At 39.8% G+C, this 27,356-nt stretch overlaps 1 protein-coding gene across 4 annotated transcripts in view; it reads left to right on the forward strand.

Annotated features, from left to right (window-relative positions):
• The window catches only part of PEX5 (peroxisomal biogenesis factor 5), a 672,311-nt gene that overhangs the window by 229,272 nt on the left and 415,683 nt on the right, over positions 1-27,356 (forward strand). For all 4 annotated transcript variants that reach the window (XM_044062012.1, XM_044062007.1, XM_044062008.1 and 1 more), the window contains exon 7: positions 9,708-9,798. In XM_044062012.1, the coding sequence (XP_043917947.1) occupies positions 9,708-9,798 (91 nt within the window). The remainder of the gene's footprint in view (positions 1-9,707; positions 9,799-27,356) is intronic.

Below are 27,356 nucleotides of genomic sequence, written 5' to 3' on the forward strand. Positions count from 1 at the left end.
CTGTTATGTTGAATGCTGTATTTAAGTACTAAATTATGCGTATTAACACAGATAAGTAAAATAATGAAAGGTGTCCTCATTCACTTAAACACAAAGACATTTAGGGTCATACAAGAGGGATGAGGAAAGGCAGAAAAAATATTAGTGCTAAAGAGGATGATGCAAAAAGGAAAACATCAAGAGGGATTGGGGGAATAATTGGCTTAGTTTCTATTGTCATTCGAAGGGGATACAGCATCTGTCAGTCTGGGATGACATGATCGACAAACCTCAATGCTTTGCCAGAGATGGTCTTTATCTGTCACCCCTGGCATTTTGGCTACTGGCTAAGGCTCTTGCCACCCCCATAGTGCCTTCTTAGGCAGTGTCTAAAGGACAAAATTCCTGACGTAAGAACTCCATCTAAAAATAACTTCAAGGATATGCTGCTAAATGCTAAGAGCCTTAACATGAAACTGCACTCACTGGAAGTAGTCCTCATCTTGTAAGTCATAGACATTTGCACAGTCATGGAGACCTTATTCAAGGCTGTGGAGGGCACCCCAGCCATATCGGGCTACACCCCCTCCACACGTTCAGACCACAAACTGAAGGTGTGAAAACTAAAGGAGGCGGTGTATTAATATTAAAGATAAATACACCTTCAGATTGGTTAGACAGCATGATTCCCTGGAGATACTTTAGGTGCTGTGAACTGTTGGTAGGACACCTATACAAGTCATTGCCAGCTAAAGAACCCCCTCCATGAATCAGGATACCCACTCTGCCTGTTTGGATCTACTTGAATCTATCAAGATACATCTGAGCACAGTGGTTTTGGGTGACTTTAACTACCCATCCATTGACTGGGTAAATTACTCGTGCACAAACTCACTTGCCGAAAGATTCCTCGACTTTAAATCCAGAGCCCTGGACCCAGCTGATTGACACCCTCATAAGGTGTGCCAACATCTTGTATCTGGTGCTTACCAATATGGGGGACCACTATAGCACCCCCACTGTGAGGTTTTCCCTGGTGGGATCTGACCACAAATCAGTCTAATTGAGTACGGTGACTTAACCCCCAGCAGCAACTAAACTAAAAAAAACTTCTCCAAAGCAGATTACAACCTCTTACGGGATGGTATAAATAGCTTCACTGCACCTACCCCCCTCAGATGGAATTGGCAACTATGCAGAGTTCTACACAAATGCTTTATACAAACACCTGCATAACTGCATTGAATTAGCTGTGCCTGATAAGACCAAAACAAGCTCCGGAAGGAAGAGCAAACCTGCCTGGTGGAAAACTGCCATTAACAAGCTGTACAGTAAGTGGAAAAAATTGCTTTCTAAAAGTAAGAGGGAGCAAGCCCTAAAATAGAAATACTCCCTCCTCAGCATAAACAAGTAAATAAGACTTCTTGTGAATTCCTTCAAAGTTAAGTAGGAATCCAAATTAGCTTACTCAACTAAGGACAACCATAAGGCATTCTTTAGTTACATCCATAACCATAAAGGAAAGGCCCAGATTTGTGCTGAACAGGTAGTTAATGATACCAAATATACGGAGCCTGTGGACATTGCTAACCTGTTAGCTAACAGGTTCTATGAAAACTTCACTCCCCTGTCCCCACCAAATGTACCCCATGACATCCCTACCAACTGTCCTCTTCCTTGTATCTCTAAAGAACAGGTCGTGAATGCCCTTTCTAAGGTCAAAAACACAACATCTGTGGAACCTGATACCATCTCAGGCTGTGTCCTGCATGGGCTCAAACAAGAAGCATCAGCATCATCCATGCTGAATGGAAAAATGCCACCGTTATCCCCTTGCACAAAGGTGGTGCTTCCACTGACCCCAGGAACTATGCACCTATTAGCCTGACTAGCCTTATCTGCAAGGCCATGGAGCATATCATCATGTACCTTACCAACAGGGATATAGGTAATTTCCAAACATTTGACCCTACTCAGTTTCGATTTGTCAAAGGGAGATCATGCCTGTTAAACCTGGTGGTCTTCTTCGAGATAGTCACCAAGGCCTTTGACAAGGGGAAGTCTGTGCATACAGCCTACCTAGACTTAGTCAAGGCTTTTGACACAATCCCTCACTCAGGCATCATTGACAAACTCACCCAGCTAGGTGTCAACCCTTATATCATTAGATGGGTTGCTAACTGGTTCACTGACCGAACCCATATAGTCAAAATGCAGGAATCCACCTACAACAGCAGACCTGTAACCAGTGGTGTTCCACAGGGATCAGTTCTGGGACCTCTACTGTTTGGAATCTATTTCTCTGAAGTACAGGCTAAAACTAAAGGTCTGTGGCTGACAGAGTTTGCTGATGACTCCAAACTGGGAGCAGTCATGGGATGTTGACATAGTTTGGAGATTCTATAAGAGGGTCTTGCACAAACAAATGATTGGCGCCAAAGTCATGGTCTTAAACTCAGTGCAAAAAAATATGTTGTCATCCCTTTTGGTAAGAGCGATGTTCCTGTGAACTACCACATCAATAACACCCTAAGTACACACTCAGTAGTGAGAGACCTGGGCCCACAGATTGACAGCAACCTTACGTTTGATCACCATGTCTCCACATTGGTAAGAAGGGCATTCTATATTGATCATCTCATAAGTAAGGGTATTGCCTCCAGAAAAAAAGAACCTCCCTGTACTCTTTTCTCATCAGGCCAATAACTGAGTACAACTCCCCTTTTGGTATGTACCTTTCCAAGCACCTGCAGCAATTGGAGAGACCACAAAGGTTCCTCTCAAGGAAAATTTAAGGTCTTTAGCATCTGTCCTATGAAGATTGCCTGAATCACTTTCACTTTATTCTGTTCCATACAGACTACTCAGAGACGATCTCTCCCTTTCATATTAATGCAATCTTTGTCCCTACTTTACTGGAAATGCTGCATATCCGTAAGTCAAGTGGTACATGGGTTACTCGCTCTGAAGGCCATAACGTGGTGTGTGACATTAGTAGAACCTGCTGGAGGGACAGATTTGTCTCCCAGAGGTTACCACACCTTTGAAGCAGACTCCCGCTTCATGTCAAACAGAGCATCTCATTGGACCTCTTCAGATGCAGTCTGGACGATTGGATGGGTAACCATAAATTCACCCCAGGGGTTCCACCTGTGTCCCTCTTGGACAGGGGTGATAGGTGCTGATTGTGGAAATAACAGTAATGCTTAGCTAAGCTTGAAAGGGCCCTAGGTTCATTAGCGTACTAACCTCCTATGATCCTAAAGAAGAAAACCAAAAGCTATCCTCAGGCCAGTTAATCTATCTATTCCAAGCAGGCTCAAAAATAATTGTATTCTTACTTAAAAAGAAATTCACAAAATCAGTTTCACCAGTCTTAGAAATGAATGGTAATGGATTTATTTTACAGTTTGATAATATCAGCTTCTTTGTTACTGGGGGGGGGGGGGGGGGCTGCTATTTTCAATTCCTCCTTTTTCTCTTGTTGAAAGTCACCAATGCAAGGCAACCCATTAAAGATCTGTTTGTAATTTAATATGTATATCAAGTATTGCTTCTACTACTTCTGTAATTCTAATCTACTATGAAAACATTAGGAATACATTTATGGGCAGTGGACAATGTCTACACTAACTTCACCACAATGCCAATATTTTCAGCTGTCTGACAACTCCCTACCTGACAGTTTTATAAGAGAGGATCGGGATTACCATTAAAATGTAATATTGGATTGACAGATTTATTGGGAAAATTAAAAATGCTTCTGTTTAAATATTGACGTAATCTGTCACTCAAGACAGAAGATATAAGGCTTTGCATGCCGTATATTTTTTTCAAACAAGAAACATCTTTGCCTATGTCATAAGTGATAATTTAGTACATTTATATAAATGAAAACGAACCATAGTGACATAATCTTAATTGCAAGCGTTATACATCACAAACCATATTGACATAATTTTAGTTGCAAACATTATACATCACTTATAATCTACTCAATCATTGCCAGTCAGACATTACATAGCTCATTCAAATCCTGCTTTATTTAAACCTCATTCCTTCTCTGTATGTATTGTTCCCACAATTCCCATTTTTTTCGTATGTAATTTGCTCCTACCCTTTTTCTAAAGATCTCCATGCCATATATTCTTGGAATCATAAAGCATTTTAAAACAGTTTCAGCCTATATGGCAGAGTATCAAAACTGTATGTCTGGTACATTTGCCTTGCTGAGAGAATCAAATCCCAGTTCTGTCTGACTTCTTAAATACCTGTTCTAATGGATCTCCTCCAGTGGAGAACCCTTATCTGCCCTCACCTGTATATCAACTTGTAAAGTAATCTTTCAAAAGTTGACTAGGAAACTCTGCCTAGCTCAAATACATATACTGTGAAAGTGAAACTGTTTACTGTGATAATTTAACCAGAGGAAAAGAGATTCTAATATCCATCCACACCTCCTTTTTCTCATTTGTGCACATGGGGTCGGGGTGTCACTTCAACAGTGACAATCATCTAGAGTCAAGGTTTATACCTCTGGGTAGCTAGCCTTCCCACCGTAGTTCTTTCACACCACACACTTGAGGCTTTGGCCAGTTTAGAGTATCTAATCCGCCTCTTGCCTGTCTTTTGAATGTGGGAAGAAACTGAAGCATCTGGAGGAAAACCAAGAGAATGCAAGGAGGGCATGCAGACTCTGCACCCCAGCTGAGAATCGAACCAGAGCACCTCTTGCTGAGAGGTGACGATACTATCCACTGCACTACTTAATACACTGACAATGCAGGATTTTATAACCTGGTACTTATTAAGCCAATTAATATTAAATCCTGATTCCTGCAACAGGACTCCTAGCCGATCGCTCATCTATTACACCTTCTAAATGTGTGAAAAGTTTAAGTACCTAGTCTATAATTCCTATATCTGCTTTGCACCCACTGCATGAAGTGTCCTATATAAATTTTGTTAGCTGAAAACTACTCATATGGAATGTTCTCATGTATATACTCTACATTGCTTGTATAATATCTTTGATTTGAGAATGATTACCTATCTATATCAAACAAAGCTCCTCATTAGCACTCTTCAAGAATAATCTCGATGATTGGATGGGAAATAGGAAATTCACCCCGGGGATAAATTCTGTGGCTCTGTTCAACAGGGGCACAGGAAAATAATTTTCTTGGGTAGCGAAAGCCAGGGTACCTTTTTGGCTAGGCTTATATTGGCCTTAGGGCCAATAGCCTAGTACCTACCTATGAACCTATGATTGCTTATGTAGTGTTTTGTTTTCACCAATTATATAAGCTGCCAATAATATGTACTAAATGTCTTTATTAATGCAAATTCTCTATTGTATGTGAAATGTCTTATATGTGGAGCTTTTCTCCCCAGGACTCCACTGAAAATGGGCACTTCTGGCCCATCCCAGTAAACAAATGCAAATAAATAAAATCAATCACTAAAATACCTCAACCTTGATGGCGCTGTCCAATTTTTCAATACCAACTTCCTTAAAGTTGTAAACACCCATGCGCCCACAAGATTTAGTAGAGTTAAAGCCCAGTCCTCCCCATGGCTACAAAAAGCCACTAGATCAGAAATGAAAAACCGAGATAGAGCCTGGAATCACTGGCACAAGACAAAAAACCTCTGATAGACAGAAATTCTGTGAATTATGTAACAAAGTTAAAAAAAAACAATACAACAGGACAAAATCCAATATTACCAGTCTGCCCTGAACTCCACCCAAAACAACCCTAAACAATTCTGGTCAAACATCAACTCCATCCTCCACCCAGGAAAAGTAGGAACCCTTCCACCAAACAAAACAGACTCCTCTGAAAACATTGCCACCTCCTTCAGCACTCACTTCACACAAACCGTTATATCACTAGCAAAACAACACAACCCCTCTCCCCTACCCCCTCCAGCTCCACCTAGTAACCTGCCCACTGCATTTGCTTTTTCTCCTATCCCTACCTCTAACATAAAAAAAAATCTTATCGAAACTAAAGCCCACAAAACTAGCAGCTGACAACCTCCCAGCTGAGTACCTAAATTGCAGCTGAAGCCCTAGCCTACCCAGTTGCATTCCTGATTAACCAATATTTATCTGAAAGCTCTGTCCCTTCACAATGGAAAATATCCCACGTTATCCCCCTCCACAAAGGTGGGCCCTCCACAGAATTCACCAACTACCGGGCCATAGCAATTCTGTTTCCTCTATCCAAAATACTTGAGAGATGCATTCACTCTCAAGTTCTAAACTACCTCCTTACTAGCAACCTCCTGTCTAACACACAACATGGTTTCCGACCATACCACAGCACAACCACTGCCTTACTTGCTTTGACTAATACAATCCTTCAACATAAAACAATGGTTATTTCACCTCTGCAACTTTCCTAGACCTATCTAAAGCATTCGACATGGTCTCATAAATAACTCATCACTGTTCTCAATACTCTATACTTCTCTCAATCTGCCACAAACTGGTTCCAGAGCTATATGACTGACCGCCATCAGTCTGTTGTTTGGCATAAAGATATATCCTCCCAATTCCCTGTCTCAATAGGTGTTACCCAAGGATCCATCCTTGGACCCTTACTCTTCTCTATATTCACTAGTAATGTAGCCTCTGCTACCAATCAGGCCACTCTCATACAGTATGCAGATGATTCCACCATCATCTGCTCAGCCCACTCCCTACCTGAACATCAAAAGACCCCACAGGAAGCCTTTTCCTCAGTTGAAACTCTGCTTTCAGATGCATAATTAATACTTTAACCCAAACAAAACAAAACTCCTCATCTTCCAACCCACCATTTTAATATTACAGCCAGTGACAACACCATTACCCCCCCCCCCCAACAGACCACACCAAACTACTTGGAGTTGAAATTGACAGTAACCTAAAGTTTGACATCCACATCTCATTAACAATAAAAAAGTACACAAAAATCTAGGAGCTTTATACAGAAATAAGCAATTCCTCACCAAATCAGCCAATATTTCAGTTGCAAATAGCCACCTTATCTCCACCCTACTCTACGCCTCTCCAATCTTTACCAACCTAAGGCAAAGTGAATTAAGTAAACTCGAGTCTTGCTACAACAAAATAGAATGGTTTGCCACTGGCGCAAGCTACCGTAGCCACCACTGCACCTCACTTGAACTAGACTGGCTAGAACTCCCTCACCTCCTTCAATGGTACCAACTCTCACAGGCCAACAAACTACTAAATCATCCTCTAAAAGTCCCCTCCCTGCAAAATCTACTCTAACCCTATCATACCACCAGACCACTGCACTCCAGCAACAAAAATCAATTACAGGTAACTAGAACCAGGAACTCTGCGGGAGAAGCTCTCTTCACCTACTCCATAGCAAAATTGTGGAATACCCTTCCTCACACTATAACTTCTGTGTCATCACACACTAACTTCAAATTTGCTCTAAAATCTCATCTAAAAGACCATTGGGCATGCCCCTGTAACAAACCTCTCTACCCCAACCTCTGTAATCCCTTTCTTCCACCCTCTAAATACCTCAGATTGCAGTCAAATACTTTGCTTGTAAACCTATATCTCAGCTGTAATCTTAACCGCTGTTATCCAAGGGTAAAACCTGCTAGCTCAGCTATTAAAATACTTTCTAATCTTTATGGCACCAATGATATAACTTAATTCCATTTTGAACTATAACTGTTTACTACTATTGTTAAACAAAACCTACCACACTTCTTGTAACATGTAATTAATTAATTGTGGTTTTTAATTGTTGTTTTATTTTTAATTGTTGTTTTTTATTGTGGAGCATTTCTCCCTGGGTCTCTGCCAAAAAAGGACCTGTGTCCAGTCGGATTTTTCAGGTCAACAAATATAGATAAATAAAATAATAAACAAAACAAAATTAACTCCAAGCTGTAAAGATAGAAAATATTCCAATTGCCCACTGTCACTAGCCTTAAAGTATCATCTTTATCATCAGATTTAGATGTATATGTAGTAAACTTATTCTAAATGTCTAAATGCTTTTAATTTTATGTATTCCTCCACCTCTGGAAAGACAGCCACACAATTCGATAGGTTGTACTGTAATGCTCCAGGGAGTAAGTGGGAATCTCCCTCTCCATCAAAATGTTGTCATTATACACTTTGATGTCTTCACAGTGACTGGCAATGTGCGAGTTTTTCTCAGATGGGCAGCTCCTAATAAAGACAAAAAGAAACGACTTAAGTCCTGCCCTGCAGCTTACTGCTGTCACTGTTACACACCCTGACAGCATTAACTTGTAACACTTGCATATGCAGACTTTAGTATAACAAGTATGAACTCTGCCAGGGGAATTTCAGAACTCTGTACTAGAACAACATTGGACATCAGAAGTCTTGGAGATTTTGCTGTATTAACTTTAAGGAATAAAAATCTGACATAAAAATTACTGCTGAAAATGAGCAGTAAATAAATGGAGATCACCTGCATGTGCTATGAGTTTGAGTCTTTTGTTAGCAGTCTTTATAATAATCAACAAATCTGACATTCTGTATAAAAGAGGGTTTAATAATATCACAGACAATGTAGGTGGTAGCAGGCATACCCTGCCTTTGTATCAAAAAGGACTAACTTTGCTCATTTAACTGATAAAGAAGCAATGGTTCTTCTGTATAAATATGTTGCCTGGAGCATTCATTTCCCAGGAATAAACCCATATTGATCCTGGTAGGTAAGTTTCAGAAATGTTAACTGCCTTCTTACTGTCTTTGCAGTTATTTTATTTTATAAGTATATTAACTACCTTCATACTAATTGCATTTGCAGTCAGTTTATTTTGTAAGCATAATTTTAAAGTAGAAATCAGACAATAATATTTTATCAGTGACCCACTTTCCATGTCTTTCCAAAAGTGCATCGGTTTAGTCTAGAGCTTTGAATGCAGGACTTTATAACCTGATATCATTATAAAGTTGGTTTACATTGTGATCAGAATATATGCAAACAAGGCAGAAAGAGAAACCCAGGTATCTTTTGGGTGGCCCATATAATCCTAGTGTGTTACCATTTCAAAACTTTCTAGAGAATTGTATAGATATGCTCAAAGTATAGAGAGTAGGAAGCTCTGATATCTAATTGAAGAGAATTTCATAACCATGCTCTCATTTTGAGACCATTTGATCCCAATGATAAGTTTTATACAAAAATATCTAAAAGTTATTCATTTTTATATCCCAGTTTCATATTGTTTTGTCTTTGGTTTTCACATTGGTTCTGTTCATGTTGTATTCCCGGGCAGTGGCTAAAATTGGTCTTTAGTGGGATGGTCTATTCCCTGGTTAACAGACAAAATAAAAAAGGTAATAATAAACATGTGGGGAAGCAGTGCCTTTTGAAATTCCTTTTTGATGCTGCAGAAGAGTCTTGCAGAGATGATCTGTAGCTACATATTCTAAGGTAAAGAGCAAGTAAGGATGTATGGAAATTAACTTGGAAAGTGAGCTTGTAGCGTCTTTATGAGCAGATTATTAAGATAGTGTTTGGCTCCTATTCTTCTAGTTCACTTTATGGATTCTAAAATAATTGGTCTCATACTGACTTATTGTCATCACATCCATAAAATGTGAACCAATCACAATGTTCTAGTTTAAGATTCAAACAAAAACTGATAACAGCTGCTGAATACATTCACTTACTTTTCCTGATTTAACATCTTCTTGTCTTACTTTTCAGGGTGGAGGAGTACCGGCCTGAGGATGAGCTACGAATGGCAGCGAATGAGTTTCTTTCCAAGGTGGATGACCCAAAATTCTCAAACTCTGAGGTGAGAAACTTGCATTCTTAGAAAGTGAATGCTGACATCTATAGATATACAGGGTATATCAGTGTGTACCTGGAAGTACGCGGGATGCGTCTGAAGTTATATTTCCACAGCATGAAGGAGCACATGAGGGTGGGGTCATGCACAGTAGCATATTAAACCCTAATACATTTTAAATGGATCATTAAAGCAGGTAGTTGGAATAAACTCCTCCTTCACTGTGAGAATTAGAAAGCATTAAGAAGATTTTGTGGATGTAAGTGTAGTAAGAAGTCAAACATACAATGTGTTACCCTCATGTGTGATGTAAATAAATCAAAATGAACACATATCATTTATATTCATTACATTTCATCATGTTTGTGTAGAAAATACATGTACAGTCAAATGACGCTGGTATGTAATAAAAGTGAAGTGCTAACAGAACATTAACTATGTTGTGATCAGAGGACGGGTATATGGCCAAATTATACCCAACAGTTATAGTACCTAAAGTGCAAAACAGGTTAGCAAATTGTGCAGTCTTGAACATAAACAATAGCTTTGGGGTCGTTTTGGCAAAGTATTGTGACACCAACAGATAAATATAAGGCTTATGATTTAGAATAGGACATTAAGGACCTTATCATATATACATCTAACAACTACAGAGAAATTTAAACAGTAGTTATACTGCAAATATTCATATTTACAATGCGTAGAACAGCAAACGCTTCTCATTTCTCAAATACATGCATACACACAACATACACAAAACACACTCCTTGTGTATGTTTGTGTATTTAATCTACATCACATTGAGATATTCATATTTTTTGTGGACAGTCTTGTATCTTGAAAGAATCTGCAGGAGGGACTCTTTTTCATCACATCACTTTTTATGCAAAACTTGTCAAGGAGTTCTACAAATAAGAGCAGTGTGCAAACATTGGCCAAGTCTAAAAACAGCTCAGACCTTGGTGTTCTCTACTCTAGCGCTGTCTGAGCCAAGTACGTCTCAGAGCAGAGTGCTTGGGTCTGTTTCCCTGGGGTCGGGCTCAACCTTCCTGGTTTTGAATTCATCCCTGCCCCTGTACACTTCTACTATCAGTAGCTTGGCTGTGATCTCAATATCAGAGCTGATTGAATTGGAGATGGGCAACGGTGTCTCTCGAATCTCCATGTCTGAGGGGTGCCAGGTCCGGCCATCTGGCTTTGACTTTCGACTTCATGGAGAGGATTCTGTCCCATTCAGCTGCAGTGCATCTGTGCCAATCTCTTCCCCTTTTGGCACTTGTGAATACACATCAGTTGGCTTTGGGACAGCCCATGTCATTGGGTTTCCAGGCTTCCCTGCATTCAGTGCCCCCATCTCTTCTGTGTCCCCTCCCCCTTCCCCACCCAGGAGATACATGAGGAAGAGTAAGTGCAAGAGGAAGCACTTGGACTCCCCTGCGGACAACAATCTCAGAGCGGAGCACTTCCAATAATCCCCCCATGAAGACACCTTCTTTGGGGATGTTCTTATATTATTGAAACACCGTGGGGGTTGACTCATTAAGGCCCCTAACCTGAAGGAGTCTGTTTTTCCTGGAGGCCTTTGGCTTGGGTCCATCCACTTCCTGCATGGTCTCGTCTCCCTTCTGGATGCTGTTGTGGACTTGTTTTGGAGGGCTTAGAGAACCTGACATTATACCTCTCAACTGTTAAGATTTTCACAGAATGTCATAGTTTTAGTCTGTTACTCATAAGGTTTTTTGGCAAAACACTGAGTAGTGATGTCACTAAATGACAGACATTTCAATTTCATACTTCATACCCTCAGAAAGGGCATGGCAACACAAACCTGTTCTACCAACTTCCTATGTTTATAACAGCAGTATTTAAAATCTGTCCCTATTTTGGGGCCTTTGTTCCCTATTATTTTAGGCTTTGTCCATATTTCTTGCATAAAGAGGTTGAGGGATAAAGGAAATCTGATAAAATTTGTATCCCTCTCAGAGACATACCCCATTGGATCCAGCGATGGATGCCATTGTGGTTGGGGTGGCCCCGAAAATGGGCATCTCTGAGAAGAGTCCCATGGTCCATACACTCAACAGCGATTCTTGGACATTGGATTGTTTGGGAAAGTGCCCATACACTTCAGCCACTTTTGTCTTGCATGCACTGAACTACTTTGCCCATTTACCAAGACTTCAACAGGACCTTATTGCTGAAGTGTCAAAGGTCATGGACATTGAGCAGCCTCCAGGCATTCAGAAGACCCTCATGGCTCAGTTGTCTACTATGCAGTCTATACCTAACATTTCCATGAGGCTATTGTCCAGTGAAGCTGACTGAATATTCCTCATAGCAGGCATCAGTATTGCCATGTGCCATCATGCTTGGATGCTCTCATGCAACTTCCTGGACTGCTTCAAGGCATTCTTTATCAGTGCTTCATTTGATGATTCTTCTTTTGGCCCAAAGGTTAAAGGCACTCTGACTAGGAGTGTGACAGGAAGATACTGTCTGATGTTGGAGTTTGCTTTTCTACCAAACGGAAGTCCTTCTCTAGGAAGCAGAAGGATGGAAAGCATCTCTTTTATTGCAGAAGCCTTTTCCAGGATGCCCCTGGTGATGGTTCTTACCACTGGAGGAGGGACAGCTACAGTGGATGTCACTAATGGGGTGGAATGATCCACAGAACCAGTGCTTCACTTTGGCTTTCTTGTGGAAGCCCTTCCAGCACCTGTGAAGGGTTGCCTGACTGCTGTATTCTGGAGGCAGTAGGGGGTCATCTGGCTGTCCACCCAGAAGTTTGGGAAGGTATCATGTCAGATGCTTTGGTGTTGAGAGTCGTGTCCAGAGATTATATAATTCCTTTTTTTTCAGTCCAAAGGATTCTCAAAAATTCCTTCTTGATGTGCTACCACACAAGTGAAGGGAGGCAGCAGTGAAAATGCAAAAACTGCTTCTAAACTGTCATCCAAATGGTCCCACCAGACTAATGTGGATATGGGGTCTATTCAGGACTCTCTTTAGTATCAAAGAAAAGAAGAACCTCAGACCCATTTTAGATCTCAGCAGATTGAACCAATTTGTCAAACACACCAAATTCCAGTTTGGCACATTGCAGTTCATTCTACCTGTTCTGAGAAAATGACTGGATATGCTCTACAGACCTCAGTGATGCCTGCCATTACGGGGACTTCCATGATAGCTGCACACTGACCAACAACTTAATTTATTTCTTCCCGAGTGAAAAAAAATGAGAGATGATGATTAGTAATTCTGCAAGTTTTAGTAAAATTCAGTTACTGATAGTAAGTGCACTGCCTGGATGCAGGCAAAGAAGCAAGTTAAAGCCTGAAAGAAATTCAGCTAGAAAAAGGTGAAGAGAAAAAAACTGAATGGGAACAATCCTGCAGCAGTGTAGCAAAAAAACAGTTCAAGCTCCAGTATATCAACTCAAATAACAAAAGGCTGGAAAAATGGAAGAAGCTTTAAACAGCTGTTAAGATGAGCCGATAAAACTGCAAAAATCAGAGGTAAAAAAAAAAAAAGGCTGGCTGAGCGTGAGGTTGCTCAATGGAGCTGTTTCAAAAAGCCATCAAACATTAGGGGATTCTGCTTCCCATTCTTCTGATAATAAAGCTCCTAGAGAGACTGTACCAGTGAAAACTTTTCAGTGTTCCAAAGGAAAATGCCTGAGATACAGAAAAAAGTACAGGAATAATCGGGAGTGCCATGGATTTGAACAGGAATTTGGGGTTGGAAGATGGAGATGAACAGGAAGAAGACCAGCAACACTGAAACTAGTGAAGATATAAGACTATAATGCATCAGTTATATTCGTGAAGTATGTCTTTACAAGAACAAGTGGCTGAGAAAGATGTTTTGTTGTGGTTGTTAAAGTTATGGGGGGACTAAAAGACGTATACCCCACTTTATGTCATTAATGTTTGGAAGGAGACTAAAAGAAAAAGGAACTGTAAGCAAAACAATGTAACTATATTTCTGTAAAACATTTTATGATATAAATTGCATGTTGTATAGTAAAGCATTTTCAGTGGCTGTTGTTTGTGACAAAGATACTAAAGTAAACAAGATTTTTTCTTTTTTCAGTTTTAAGAAATTTAGGCATTGCAGTGTGAAGACAAGAAAGCTTAGACAAAAACATGTTTATGTTACTATGCTATAATATTGGGCTGTTGGGATAGGGGATGGGAGTGCAAAGATGCACTGATTTATAATATTTCTCTTACTTTTGCATAGATGAATGGCTGGATTAATGCCCTTGGCTTAATCTATTAACACATTTTTTATATGTGTGTGTAAGCAGGTGGGCTTTAAAAATAAGAGAACACTGTGAATGTAATGAAAATTGAAAAGCAACTTTCATATATTTTTTGCTACAAATATAATAACGGTTTTACCCAAATTATATCAAGTGCTTTGCACACTGTTATTCATACTACTGGTCTGGTACTTTTGCTCAACTCCTATCAATATATAAATATTTTTGAAATGCTGTACTGTGATTTATTTACCATTAATTGAAGCTTTTTGTTTCCCTGGGCCTCCACTTAAATGGGCATCAACCCAGTTCACTCAGTTAGACAACCTGGTGAACAAGACATAACATAAAAATACAAAGGGGTAGATAGTAACTCAGTCTTGGCCTCAACTGATAGGAAAACTCCCCATTATAAAATCTTCACATTTTATACACCCCAATAGTCTGTACCCTGTCTTGTAAATCTCAATCATCCCATCTAACTCAACAACTCTTACACCTCTCAAATCAGCAAATCAAAAACCTTTTCAGATCTGTAATAGTACTGTTTCAGAAGACTGCTTGGAATTTTCATTTGAACTTTCTGGAATGAGTAGTGAAAGAAGATGCTTAACTACACTGATAATGATAATGACATCCTGCGTTACAAGATGGAAATGTTTTTGGATATACAACTTTGAGGCATCTAGACCGATTTGCATGCCATGCAGTATACCCTCCCTTCAGGAGAAAGCAGTTGGTATGTAGTACTCATAGAACTTTAGCACACATCTCCATTGTCTGTGTACTGTATAAAGTATCACGGCCAGTCCAAAAATAAGTTGACATTTATTAGAGATCTGGTCTTTCGAAGACCGTGACAGAGAGACTGATAACTGATGAATAGAGTGAAACAGCAGAGTCTGTATCACAACATTGAAGTAACAAAAGTTTGATCATTATATCGAACCCTAAAGTCCAAAACCCAACAAAACCAAAAACACAGAACAGCGATATTTTTCCCCCCAGGGAACAAAATTGCTGTTCCGTGACAAAAAAAAAATTAACCTTAAAATTAAACTAAAGTGGGGGGGGGGGGTCTTCACCCCCAACGTGGGGTGCTGTGCCCCCCACATCACCCCTACTTAAATATACCAACTCCAAGATCGCACTACAGTGGAGGAAATAGCAAAGCCCCAAAAATGGCCCACCAATTTTTTTTCCCCTGGGAAAAAAGTTGATGTGCCGTGGCTTTGCTATTTTCAACTCTCGGACTTTAGGGTTCAATATTGCAATGTTTGAACTTGTTTTAGTTCGACATTGTAATATAGACCTGAAACAGCATTATTCAAAGTTAAATTGAAGCAAATGCAAATTCAGCCAAAAATAAATCTAAATAGGGCACATTCTAACATTACAATAATTCAAACGTGATCCACAGAAAAGCTGAGTAACTGTACAAATGTCAAGGCCAAAAGAAACACAGAAATTACATACATTTCTAGGAATTATACAGCATCTTACAATGTTTGTACCTAATATGTCTGAAGTAACTATACCTTTAAGAAAGCAGTTGGCGTAAGATGCAATTCAGCATTGGAGCTGTAAACCAAAAAAGAGTTCTTTCAATGCTCTGGAAAGTAGATACAGATATACCAGCATGGAAATACCATGATGAGAATAAGCCAGTTGTTTTGTATGCAGATGCCAGTTAGAATATACAAATGTAATCTTACAAGGAAACAAGCAAGGTGCCTACAGAGCAAGAGCAAGTGCATTTACAGGTACACAAAATATAAAGCCAGACATAAAAGTAATAGCAATAGTGTATGGATGTGAGAAAGTCCGCAAACATTCTATGGTAAAGACAGTTCAAGTAGAAATGGATTATAATCTTTGCACAAGGCACCCATAAGATTACAGATGACGCTATTTAATCTACAGAAGTATAATCTGAAACTGAAGTACACAGACCAGGGTAGGAATTACATTTAGTGGACATGCAGAGTACAGCACATTACCACAGAAGCATGAAGAACTGCAAAAATAACTAGTGACTGTGAATGCCACACTTATGACAAAATAAAAAGTGAAAGACTTTAAATAATACAGTGACACTAAAATCCGTCCACTGAAAAATGTTACAATGAAAGGACAGCCACAGCAAAAATTACTGATAAGGAAAGAAATTTAATCTCCTTTTTTTCCAAGGAAGAAATACATTTTGTCCAAGGCATATGCTCAATGCTGACAAAGCAACATTCTTTAATCAACTCGGGAAACAAATACTTGACAAGTTGCAATAAATACATCTGGGAATAATTAAGTGCAAAGACCGTAAGAGATGCAGACAGAAAGAATCATGTTGACTACAATGTGTAACAGTCCAAAGGAAGAGATGATGGTACAGTTTGTTCCAGATCATTCATTCAGAGGAAATGGTTCAGATTTGTTCTAGTTTAGAAAAGTTATACATCTTATTTTATGTGGATTATTTTTTTAAGTTTTATTATTCCAAATATTCCTGAAATAAACATCGCAGGCCATCATCAGGTATTCCCTCTTCTGATACATGCCGTGTGAAAATGTGTATTAGAATAGAGGATACCTGATGGTTTGCAATTCATAGCTCAGGACTTCAGAAGATCTGTGCATGAACAGGAATCCATGCATATAATCTCCAATCCACACAGTCAAAACAGCTATTCAAACAGTGAAACAACTAATGAAAAAGAGTTGTAACAAAAGTTAATGACTATCATCTTGAAGTTTTGGAATACAGTAATATTCCAAAACCATTATTATATTTGTAGCAAAATATATATGAAAGTTGCTTTCAATTTAGTGGTGATCCTTCTGCTCCTCTGATATTCTTTAGAAATGTGTGCTGGAAGCCTCCAATATTTATGTTTTGTGTACAGGTTTTTGGTCTGTAAGTTTGTAAATCTGGAGGAAAGAAAATAGCTTAGAAAAAGTGCTGGAATAAGGTAGTATTTGCATTTGAGGTCTTGTTTAGAGTAGACATTGAACATGTCTTAAGGGACATGTGTGACGTATTGCAGGAGTTTGTTCTTTATATTGGGTTAGGAGGTAATGAAAAGCAAACAAATGCACAAGCCATTGCTGTGGATAAAGATTTATAGGCAGTTACGAATGAAGAACAATACCAAATGCACAGGCCATTGCTGTGGATAAAGATTTATAGGCAGTTACGAATGAAGAACAATACCAAATGCACAGGCCATTGGTGTGGATAGAGATTTATAGGCAGTTACGAATGAAGAACAATACCAAATGCACAGGCCATTGGTGTGGATAGAGATTTATAGGCAGTTACGAATGAAGAACAATGCCAAATGCACAGGCCATTGCTGTGGATAAAGATTTATAGGCAGTTACGAATGAAGAACAATACCAAATGCACAGGCCATTGCTGTGGATAGAGATTTATAGGCAGTTACGAATGAAGAACAATACCAAATGCACAGGCCATTGCTGTGGATAAAGATTTATAGGCAGTTACGAATGAAGAACAATACCAAATGCACAGGCCATTGGTGTGGATAAAGATTTATAGGCAGTTACGAATGAAGAACAATACCAAATGCACAAGCCATTGGTGTGGATAAAGATTTATAGGCAGTTACGAATGAAGAACAATACCAAATGCACAGGCCATTGCTGTGGATAAAGATTTATAGGCAGTTACGAATGAAGAACAATACCAAATGCACAGGCCATTGGTGTGGATAGAGATTTATAGGCAGTTACGAATGAAGAACAATACCAAATGCACAGGCCATTGGTGTGGATAGAGATTTATAGGCAGTTACGAATGAAGAACAATACCAAATGCACAGGCCATTGCTGTGGATAAAGATTTATAGGTAGTTACGAATGAAGAACAATACCAAATGCACAGGCCATTGCTGTGGATAAAGATTTATAGGCAGTTACGAATGAAGAACAATACCAAATGCACAGGCCATTGGTGTGGATAGAGATTTATAGGCAGTTACGAATGAAGAACAATACCAAATGCACAAGCCATTGGTGTGGATAAAGATTTATAGGCAGTTACGAATGAAGAACAATACCAAATGCACAGGCCATTGCTGTGGATAAAGATTTATAGGCAGTTACGAATGAAGAACAATACCAAATGCACAGGCCATTGCTGTGGATAGAGATTTATAGGCAGTTACGAATGAAGAACAATACCAAATGCACTGGCCATTGGTGTGGATAGAGATTTATAGGCAGTTACGAATGAAGAACAATACCAAATGCACAGGCATTTGGTGTGGATAGAGATTTATAGGCAGTTACAAATGAAGAACAATACCAAATGCACAGGCATTTGGTGTGGATAGAGATTTATAGGCAGTTACGAATGAAGAACAATACCAAATGCACAGGCCATTGCTGTGGATAGAGATTTATAGGCAGTTACGAATGAAGAACAATACCAAATGCACAGGCCATTGCTGTGGATAAAGATTTATAGGCAGTTACGAATGAAGAACAATACCAAATGCACAGGCCATTGGTGTGGATAGAGATTTATAGGCAGTTACGAATGAAGAACAATACCAAATGCACAGGCCATTGGTGTGGATAGAGATTTATAGGCAGTTACGTATGAAGAACAATACCAAATGCACAGGCCATTGCTCTGGATAGGGATTTATAGGCAGTTACGAATGAAGAACAATACCAAATGCACAGGCCATTGCTGTGGATAGAGATTTATAGGCAGTTACGAATGAAGAACAATACCAAATGCACAGGCATTTGGTGTGGATAGAGATTTATAGGCAGTTACGAATGAAGAACAATACCAAATGCACAGGCCATTGCTGTGGATAGAGATTTATAGGCAGTTACGAATGAAGAATAATACCAAATGCACAGGCCATTGCTGTGGATAAAGATTTATAGGCAGTTACGAATGAAGAACAATACTAGACAAGTGATCCCAGGGGACGATAAGATGCCTAGCCATGTACACCTTTAAAGTAGACCCACTTAGCAGGTCTTGACATGCTTTTTGAGCACATAAAAGTGCTCTCCTCCCAAATTGAGCAGTGCCATACATGATAACCCTGATGTAAACTTGTCTACCCTTCTGATCAGCAAGCGAAGCCTTAATAGTAGCCCAAGTAGTATTTTGTTTGACTTGTAGTGGTAACTCATTCCATAGGCTGAGTATGCAGTGAGTTTGGAACCTGTCCCTTCAGAGAGTCTTGTTAATTTTTTAGGGTAGATTTTAGGTCCCTAAGTCTGATTTAAAAAAAAAAAATAAAAGAAAGATTATCTTTATGTTTAGGCTGGATTCTGACTTAGAGACGTTCAGTCATAATCCCCCCAGATGGTAGCTTTGCACCATTGGCTGGTCAGCCAGGCACATACACTAAATGTCTGAACCTGCTGTTCCTCTCCTACTGAGCAGGATTACTATCCCCACAACATTTGGCCTTCAAAGCTCTCATTGGAATATTTGCTACAACCACCAAGATCTTCACCTGTGGCAGCTCTGTCTGGGCTCTTGCTCTGGACTTCAGTGCCACTGTGGTGGCCCTCCTACTAGTCGCAGCGTAGCCCCCTTGGCTCCTGGCGTTGGCTGGGTATGGGCCCAATGCCCCAGCGCCATCCATTTTCAGGGCTGGTTGACTCAGCAGGTGAGTTGCTACACACTTCTTAGTGGATTCCAACTTCCATGGCCACCGCCCTGCTGTCTATATCAACTAACACCTTTTTTCTGGGGTCTGAGAAGCATCTGCATCTGGTGCCTTAACCCAGCGTTCAATTTTCTGACTGGATCCCATGCTGAAAATGCCTAGTCAGCTCTCCCAAGTTAACAATTGTAGGAAAACAAACACCCATAAACAAACACACAAATAAGTTATAGTATAGCATTTAACACTCAAACCCTATTGCTTGGACACTAGGTGGAATGCATAACATTGTGTATGTGGCTTTGCACAATATACAAGAGAGTTGTGATTCAGGGAGTCCTATATGCACTGTAACACAAGGAAACTCTATAGAGCAACAAGGGTTTTCAGTGCCACATGTGAATGTGGTAGTCTGTGGTTGCAACCTGCTAAAACTAGGCTCTTGCACTGATATAATGGTAATATGGGATGTCTGAAAATTCTCCTGTGTAGGTGAGCTTTGTATTTGTTTCTTAAGATACTGCTTGTTTGGTTGGTTACTGGGGTAGAATATTAATCAAGCTGTAACAAATTACAGGCTCAGCCCAGCAACTTGGTTCACCATATTAGTCACACATAGCCTATTGCCTGTTTTCAAGGGAGACATGAGGTGGTATTTTGCTAACTAATTCAAATTTAACAAAGTCACTAATACTAATACTCTTTTTGAATGGATCTTCTTTAGTGGTGGGAAAAGGAAGAACTCCAGAAGAGTAAGTGAAGATTGCATTATTGTTTATACTGTGATGTCAAAGTATAATCCTGAGAACATGCATATGCAGCAGAAGGGGAAGGCTGGCATAATGGATAAGGTGTTTACCTTACAGACACAAGGTGCAGGGTTTGATTGTCACATGGTATAATTAGTTAGGCTTAAAGTGGCCCACAAGGACAGTTAGCCCATTATTAATCTGTGAACCTATAAGAAAGAGAAAAAAAGCATGGTGATTGACTTGATCAACAGCAGTTCAGATTTTCAGGTTTCTGGCACTATTGATGATTGAGGTGATATGCTAGAGGAATTAGTGGACGCAGAGGACTGTGGTCCCTAAAAGATTGCAAGTCGAAGTGATATTGACCAAGACAGTTAGAAAATAATTATTTTGCAGACGGTGAATAACACCCAGCTAATTAGTGGGAGGAGCTGAGAAATAGCATTCCTTAGTGACATCTTTATTTTGGACGCTCCTTCCAATCTCATCTCATCATCTCATTCTACTGAGCACTGAGAGATCAACAGGGAAGGCCCTCCCCTTAGTCTCTTAAACTTGAGTTATATTCTGTTGCCTACCTTCCCACTTACTGAAAAAAAGGACTTTATTTAGCTGCTTTTACTGTATCTGCACTTTTTGTCTAATTTGTTTAGCTTTTTCCTGCATGTTAAACTGCTCATTTGCATTTAATCTGCTGCATTTATTACTGCTTGATAGTAGGCTGAGTACATTGTAACTATTATTCTAAGCTTCTTAGTTCTGGTTTAAGCACTTGGGCTCCAAACCAGTTATTTTACATTAAGAAGGTTTGTGGTGTACACACTTGTGGCAGGAGAGGATAGCCTGTGCTCTTCAGAGCTGGGACTTGCTGCTTTAAGTCTTAAGTCTTATTGTGCCTTTATTTGATTGGCTAGAGAGAGAGAGCTTGTATAAAAATATGAATTTCTGTGCCTGGGACATTTGGTGACCACAGTACTTGAGAAGAGTGTCTCTGTGTTGAATATCTGCACTTTTTGACCTTTTTTTTTTTTTTTTTTTTTTTTTTTTTTACTGTATTTAGTATGAACTGCTGCTCTCTGCGTAGCGGCGCCTAACAGTGATCTGTATAGTCGCTAATATCTAGCAGCATAATTCCCCCCTTGTAATCTGTGTAGACATCGATCTCTCCCAGTGTAGGTTTCCCTTAAAATATCCTTGCTGTCTAAACAGATTTTTTTTTAAACTACTAGATCATTTAGATTGCGCACAGCTGAGCATTGCTTATCAAGTTCCTTGTCTTATTGACCTGTTCAGTATTTAGATTTCCCTCACTTCTCCCTGGTTGATCAGTAGCCATGAATATGCACTTCCTGACTGTCTCTGGTTGAGATTGTTATTCTGAGGCATTGTAACAATTGCATCATGTACACTGACAGCCCACTTATTCTTAATAAAACAGATAAAGTATGCTAGATGTGTAAATACACTTGTAACATTGGAAACCAAACTTTCTCATATAACCAAACCTAATGAGGTTCCTATTATAACCTCGAACTTGTAAGAGTTTGAATGTCACATGGTCGACACCATATGATCGAACTTTTACAAGATCAAAGGTTAAAACAAATGGCTCTGTACGGCACAGAATTGGAAGATTTCCTTTTTCTGCACTGACGTGTGATCTCGGAGTTGGTATATTTAAGCAGCGGGGGGCACAGGGGGGCTTGCCCCCCTGCTCAGAGCATTTAGGTAAGTTTTTCTTTCTTTTTTTTTTTTGTTATATATTCGATGTTTCAAACTTTGCTCATATGGTGTTGAACATATGAGGTTTGAAATTTTGAAACTTCAAGTATATAAATACTATAGAGGTTGTCAGTGACACTTGCACCACACCTACTGCACAGAGTAAAGACCCTACACATGAAACTACTTATGCTGAGGCACTCACAGGTAACCTTCTTAAAACCCTTAGACCCCCTGCACAGCACAGTCAAAAAAAATGGGTCCTCCTCAGACACGTAAACACTCCATTAAAACATCACCCACAGCTACACATAGCAACACTGTATCCATTGCTTGTACTGCTAAGCCTTTAAGGCAAACCAGCACACAGCCAAATTTCTTGCTCATTGGTGATTCTATAGTGAGCCACACTGATGTCCTTCTCTCTAGATTGGGTAAGGAGAAAGTCACTGTTCAAGCACTCTGGTAGCAGTATGAGTCTGTCATAGTCCATGCAGGTGTTAATGACGTGAGACATGCCTCTCTTGACTATATGAAGCGAGACCTGATTGGGCTTGCTGATTATATGTCAGGCAGGTATGAGCCTCACACTGTGCAGCATACTACCTTCTCAAAGGATGATACCATATTACCAACAAAAAATGATTGGTTCATATCTGGCCATAAGGCAGTATTGCTTGAAATAAAAATTAAATCCTGGGATTCAATGAAACAAAAAACCTTTATGAACTATTCCAAGGCTAACCTGTCTCTACTCAGCAACACCTTGGCTAAATTCCAAGCACCCACAAACCCAGTAAACACCATAGCATATGCTGAGCTATTTGCAAAATCTCTGTATAGTGATTTTGATAAATGTATGGAAGGAGATGTACCCACTTGTATTAAGATAAGACAATCTCAAAAGACAGACCGCCTTAGTGGAATCACAGCATTAATCAGTAATACAGCAAAAGAAAAAAATCTTGGCCAAGCATAGATGGAACAAAGCCATACATTCTAAAAATCCCCTGGCCAATCTAAACAGGCAGCTAACAGGATTAATTAATATTTTATGGGCTAAATTTGAAGAAAAAATAGCTTGTCAGGCAAAGGACAGCCACAGTGTCTGTAAACCTTAGGGGAAATAAGCAACAATGTGCAAAAGTTATTGTAAATGGCATCACCCACACTGAACCAGAGGCCATTGCCAACCTTTTAGCTTACAGGTTCAGCTCAAATCCCCTCCCCCCAATAGTCCAAAGAAAATGTCGCATACTACAGTCCCCTTAAACATTACTAGGGAATGCACTTTCCAGTGCCAAAAGCACTGCATCAGTAGGCCCTAATAACATCTCGAGGATGCTTAATAAATAGCATGAAACATTACCTTTTTGTTCCACTTGAATCATTTTTCAACTGAAGCCCTACAGTCAGGTTTTGTGCCCAAGGAATGGGAGATGGCTACATTCATTCCCCTGCACAGAGGAGGTCCAAACACTGATCCATGTAACTACAGGCCCATAAGTCTGCCAGCTTCATATTTAAGGCCATCGAAAGAATCATCATGGACATGATAAATGAGGACATAAGTAACTTGCAAATGCTGGACGCAACACAGTTTGACTTTGTTAAAGGAAGGTCATGGCTATTAAACCTCGTGGACTTATTTGAGAGGGTCACCAAAGCCTTGGCACACAATTTACCATGACCTGGCCAAGGCTTTTGATACAATATCTGACTTGGAGATTATAGACAAGCTCACTAATTTAGGTATAAATCCTTTTATCACCTACTGGATAGCTAACTGGGTCACTGGTAGGATGCAAGAGGTCAAAATAGCTGAGACCAACTCCACCAAGAAGCCCGTCACTGGTGGAGTCCCCTAGGGCTCTGTACTGGACCTGCTCCTTTTTGACATCTGTTTCTCTGAAATAGAAGAAAATGCTGAAGGTTTATGGCTGACTAAGTTTGCAGGTGATTGCAGGCTGGGAGGTTATCATCGACTCCCCAGCAGATACTAGCATTCTTCAAGAAGGAGTATCTGTGACTAACAAATGATGCTAAAGCCATGGTCTTAAACTCATTGCTAAGAAATGCATAATAGTACCCTTTGGGAAGTCAACCATCCCTGCTAATTACCATGTTGATAATACACCCCTAAGAGATGATCCAGTGGTCAGATATCTGGGTACACACGTAGACAGTAGCCTTACCTTTGACCACCAAATGGCCGAAGTGGTGAGGAAATCCTTTTATGTTGTGCAACTTATAAGGAAGGGCATGGCATCTAGGTGCAAAGTGGTCATTATCCCACTGTATCCTGCCCTTATCTGACCATTCATAGAGTACAGTGCTCCCTTTGGCGCGTACCTAACCAGGCATATACAGCAATTAGAGCGACCTCAGAGGTTCTTTACAAAAATAATACAAAGCTTAACAAACCTGCCTTATGTAGAGCGCCTTAAAGCCCTTTTGCTCTGCTCAGTCTCCTATAGATTACTGAGGAGTGATCTGTGCTTGGCTTACAAGGCATCCACAGACCCCACACTTATGAATCTCATACATATTTTTAAGTCAGACAGTACCGTAAATACAAGATCTAAAGACCTGAATTTTGTCTCTGACTTAAACAGAACATGCAAGAGAGACTGATGTGTTCCAGAGACTACCCCTCATATGGAACAGGCTTCCCATCCATGTGAAGGTGAGTTTGTCTATTACCCAGTTTAAACGCAACCTAGACCAGTGGATGGGGAATAGGAGATTTACCCAGCCCTGGCACCCGTGACACTTATGGACAGTTTGTCTATTACCCAGTTTAAGCACAACCTAGACCAGTGGATGGGGAATAGGAGATTTACCCCAGCCCTGACACCCGTGACCCTAATGGACAGCGGTAGCTTATAAATGCCTGGCGCTCAGTGTCCTGCTTGGGTACAGGACATTATTATTCTTTTGGAAATATCTGGCTAGGCTTAGAAAGGCCCCCTGGGTTGTTAGCCTGGTAACAATCTATGAAATCAGAAAATGGGTCTTGGAGAGGCATATAGAAGGAGTAAATAGTATATTCTTTATTGCAACTGAAGAGGATAATGATTATGTGAAGTAAATGAAGTTGATTTCTTGAATGCTATGGGAAACCGACTGAGGAAGTGAAACAAATGTAAAAACAGAGAATTGAATGGGGAGAAGGAGAGTTTGAGAATAGGCAGAAAATATTTGCAGTCAGAAGTTTCATAAAATATATTTTATGCTGAATATTTAAAGAGAAGGTAAGAAAATCAGAGAAGTCGAATTAAATGAAGTACAAGTATAGGAAAAAAGTGGAGTCTGATGGGGTGAGAGGGGTGGTTGTGTGTATTAGTGGGTTATTTAGAAGTGTTAGTATGGAGAAGAAAGAGTGAGAGGTGTCTGAATAGAATGGTCTGAACAAGATGTAGGGAAAGTATATTTATAAAGGGAAGGAAGTAGAACTATATGGAGTACAAGGGCAAGCAAATGGAATATTATAGCAAGTTTTTCAAGAGTTGTGTAGGATTAGATATGTGGGAAGTATAAATTGTATTCTGATGGCAAGGATTCATAAAAAGGGTGATTTTTTGCAAAGTTGTGTAACAGAAAACATGTGAGTATAATGGGAGTTATAAGTTTGCACTTGAATGTTGATCTATGGGAATTGAAAAAAGCTGTCAGGGAATGGTTAAAAAAAAAAAAGTCAAGCATATGCATTTATTTATTTATGTAACATTTGTTGACCAGGAAAGTCTGACTAGGACAAAGACTATTTTCAGTGGAGACCCAGGGCGAAATGCTCCAAAAGCATGTCTTTGGAATGTGGGAGGAAACGCACATGAACGCAGGGAGGAACGTGCAGGCTCTACGCAGAAGTCACGCCACCTGAGAATCAAACCACTGCACCACTGTGTTGCACTGCAAATTAGAGAGGTATCTGCTAGAGACTCAGTATAATTTCTGTTTACATTGGGAGGTAAGGAAAACCTAGATGGGGATTGATCAGCAGAAACGTTTTCACAGTGAAGTGCGAGTGTTGTGGGAAAAGCATTGAGGGATTGACAGTAAATGTGAATGGGACTAAAGTGGTGAATATTATGCTTTATTATGGAGAAGCAAACATTTTAGTTGGAATAATTAGGGAAGCCATAAATAGGAAGGTGGGTTTGTTGCAGGTTTATTCAAGGCGTAGTTATACGTGCATTATATCGATGAGTAAATAAGTGAAGTTTCATAAGTGAGGTTAAAGCAGAGATGGTAGGGAGGTGGGTTGCATCTGAAGATAATGTGACAATATGCATAAGAAATGAGGAGTCTGCTCACATAAAGAAGTTCAACTATTCTGAGAGAAAAAATGTGGTAATGAATTAGGACAGCAAACGTTTTGCATCAATGTGAAAAATGTACTTACATAGGGAAGTATATTTTAAGATACTAAAGGTGTGGTAGAGGTTGGTTGGATGAGTGAGATGAACTGGGAAGGGGTTATAAGGTAGCTGAGAGAGTGAGATGGAAGAATGGGTGTTAGGTGTGAAAATGATGTTTGTCTTTAAGATGTTCATAACGCTTTTGCTGATAAAAAAAGCAGTATTTTGGAAGTTAAAAGGACAGAGTTTAAGTTAGCATTTTTTTTTTAATTTGGGGGTGGGGGTGAAGCTTGAAGCCAGTTAAAATGTACTGTTTGTGGATATAAGGAATAGTTTATTTGGGATGGCAGATACTGTAGAGTTTGTTGGGAGAGGTGTTTCATTGAAGGAATATAGGTGAAAACATTGTGCAGTGGAATATGAGTGTTAGGAAGTGGCAATGCTCAACTTCTGAGAGACTTAGTTGGCTACAATCACCTGCATTAGAAGCTGAAGTTAAGTACAAACTTGCAGTTTTAGAAGTACTGTATTTCATTTTTTCTGTTACCTAATTGTGTGCTTCACTGAATATAGTGTGATGTGTGTCTCTCTGCAGTTAGTTCTCCACCCACCCTCCCTGTTCTTGTTTTGGTGTTAGTGTTGGTGGCTCTGGAATTGCCCGTCCCTCCTGTGAGTCTGTATTTGAACACTCCTCCTGAGTCCATCTCATTTGCTCACTTAACCGAGTACAGTGAGATCATATTCGGAGTCTAATGTTCACTCTACTTAATACAGAGAGAAGATTTGAGAAGGCCAACCCACTTAGGTT

The sequence above is a fragment of the Protopterus annectens genome, chromosome 2.part1 (genome assembly GCF_019279795.1).
Source record: "Protopterus annectens isolate FY-2018-M chromosome 2.part1, PAN1.0, whole genome shotgun sequence".
NCBI lineage: Eukaryota > Metazoa > Chordata > Ceratodontiformes > Protopteridae > Protopterus > Protopterus annectens.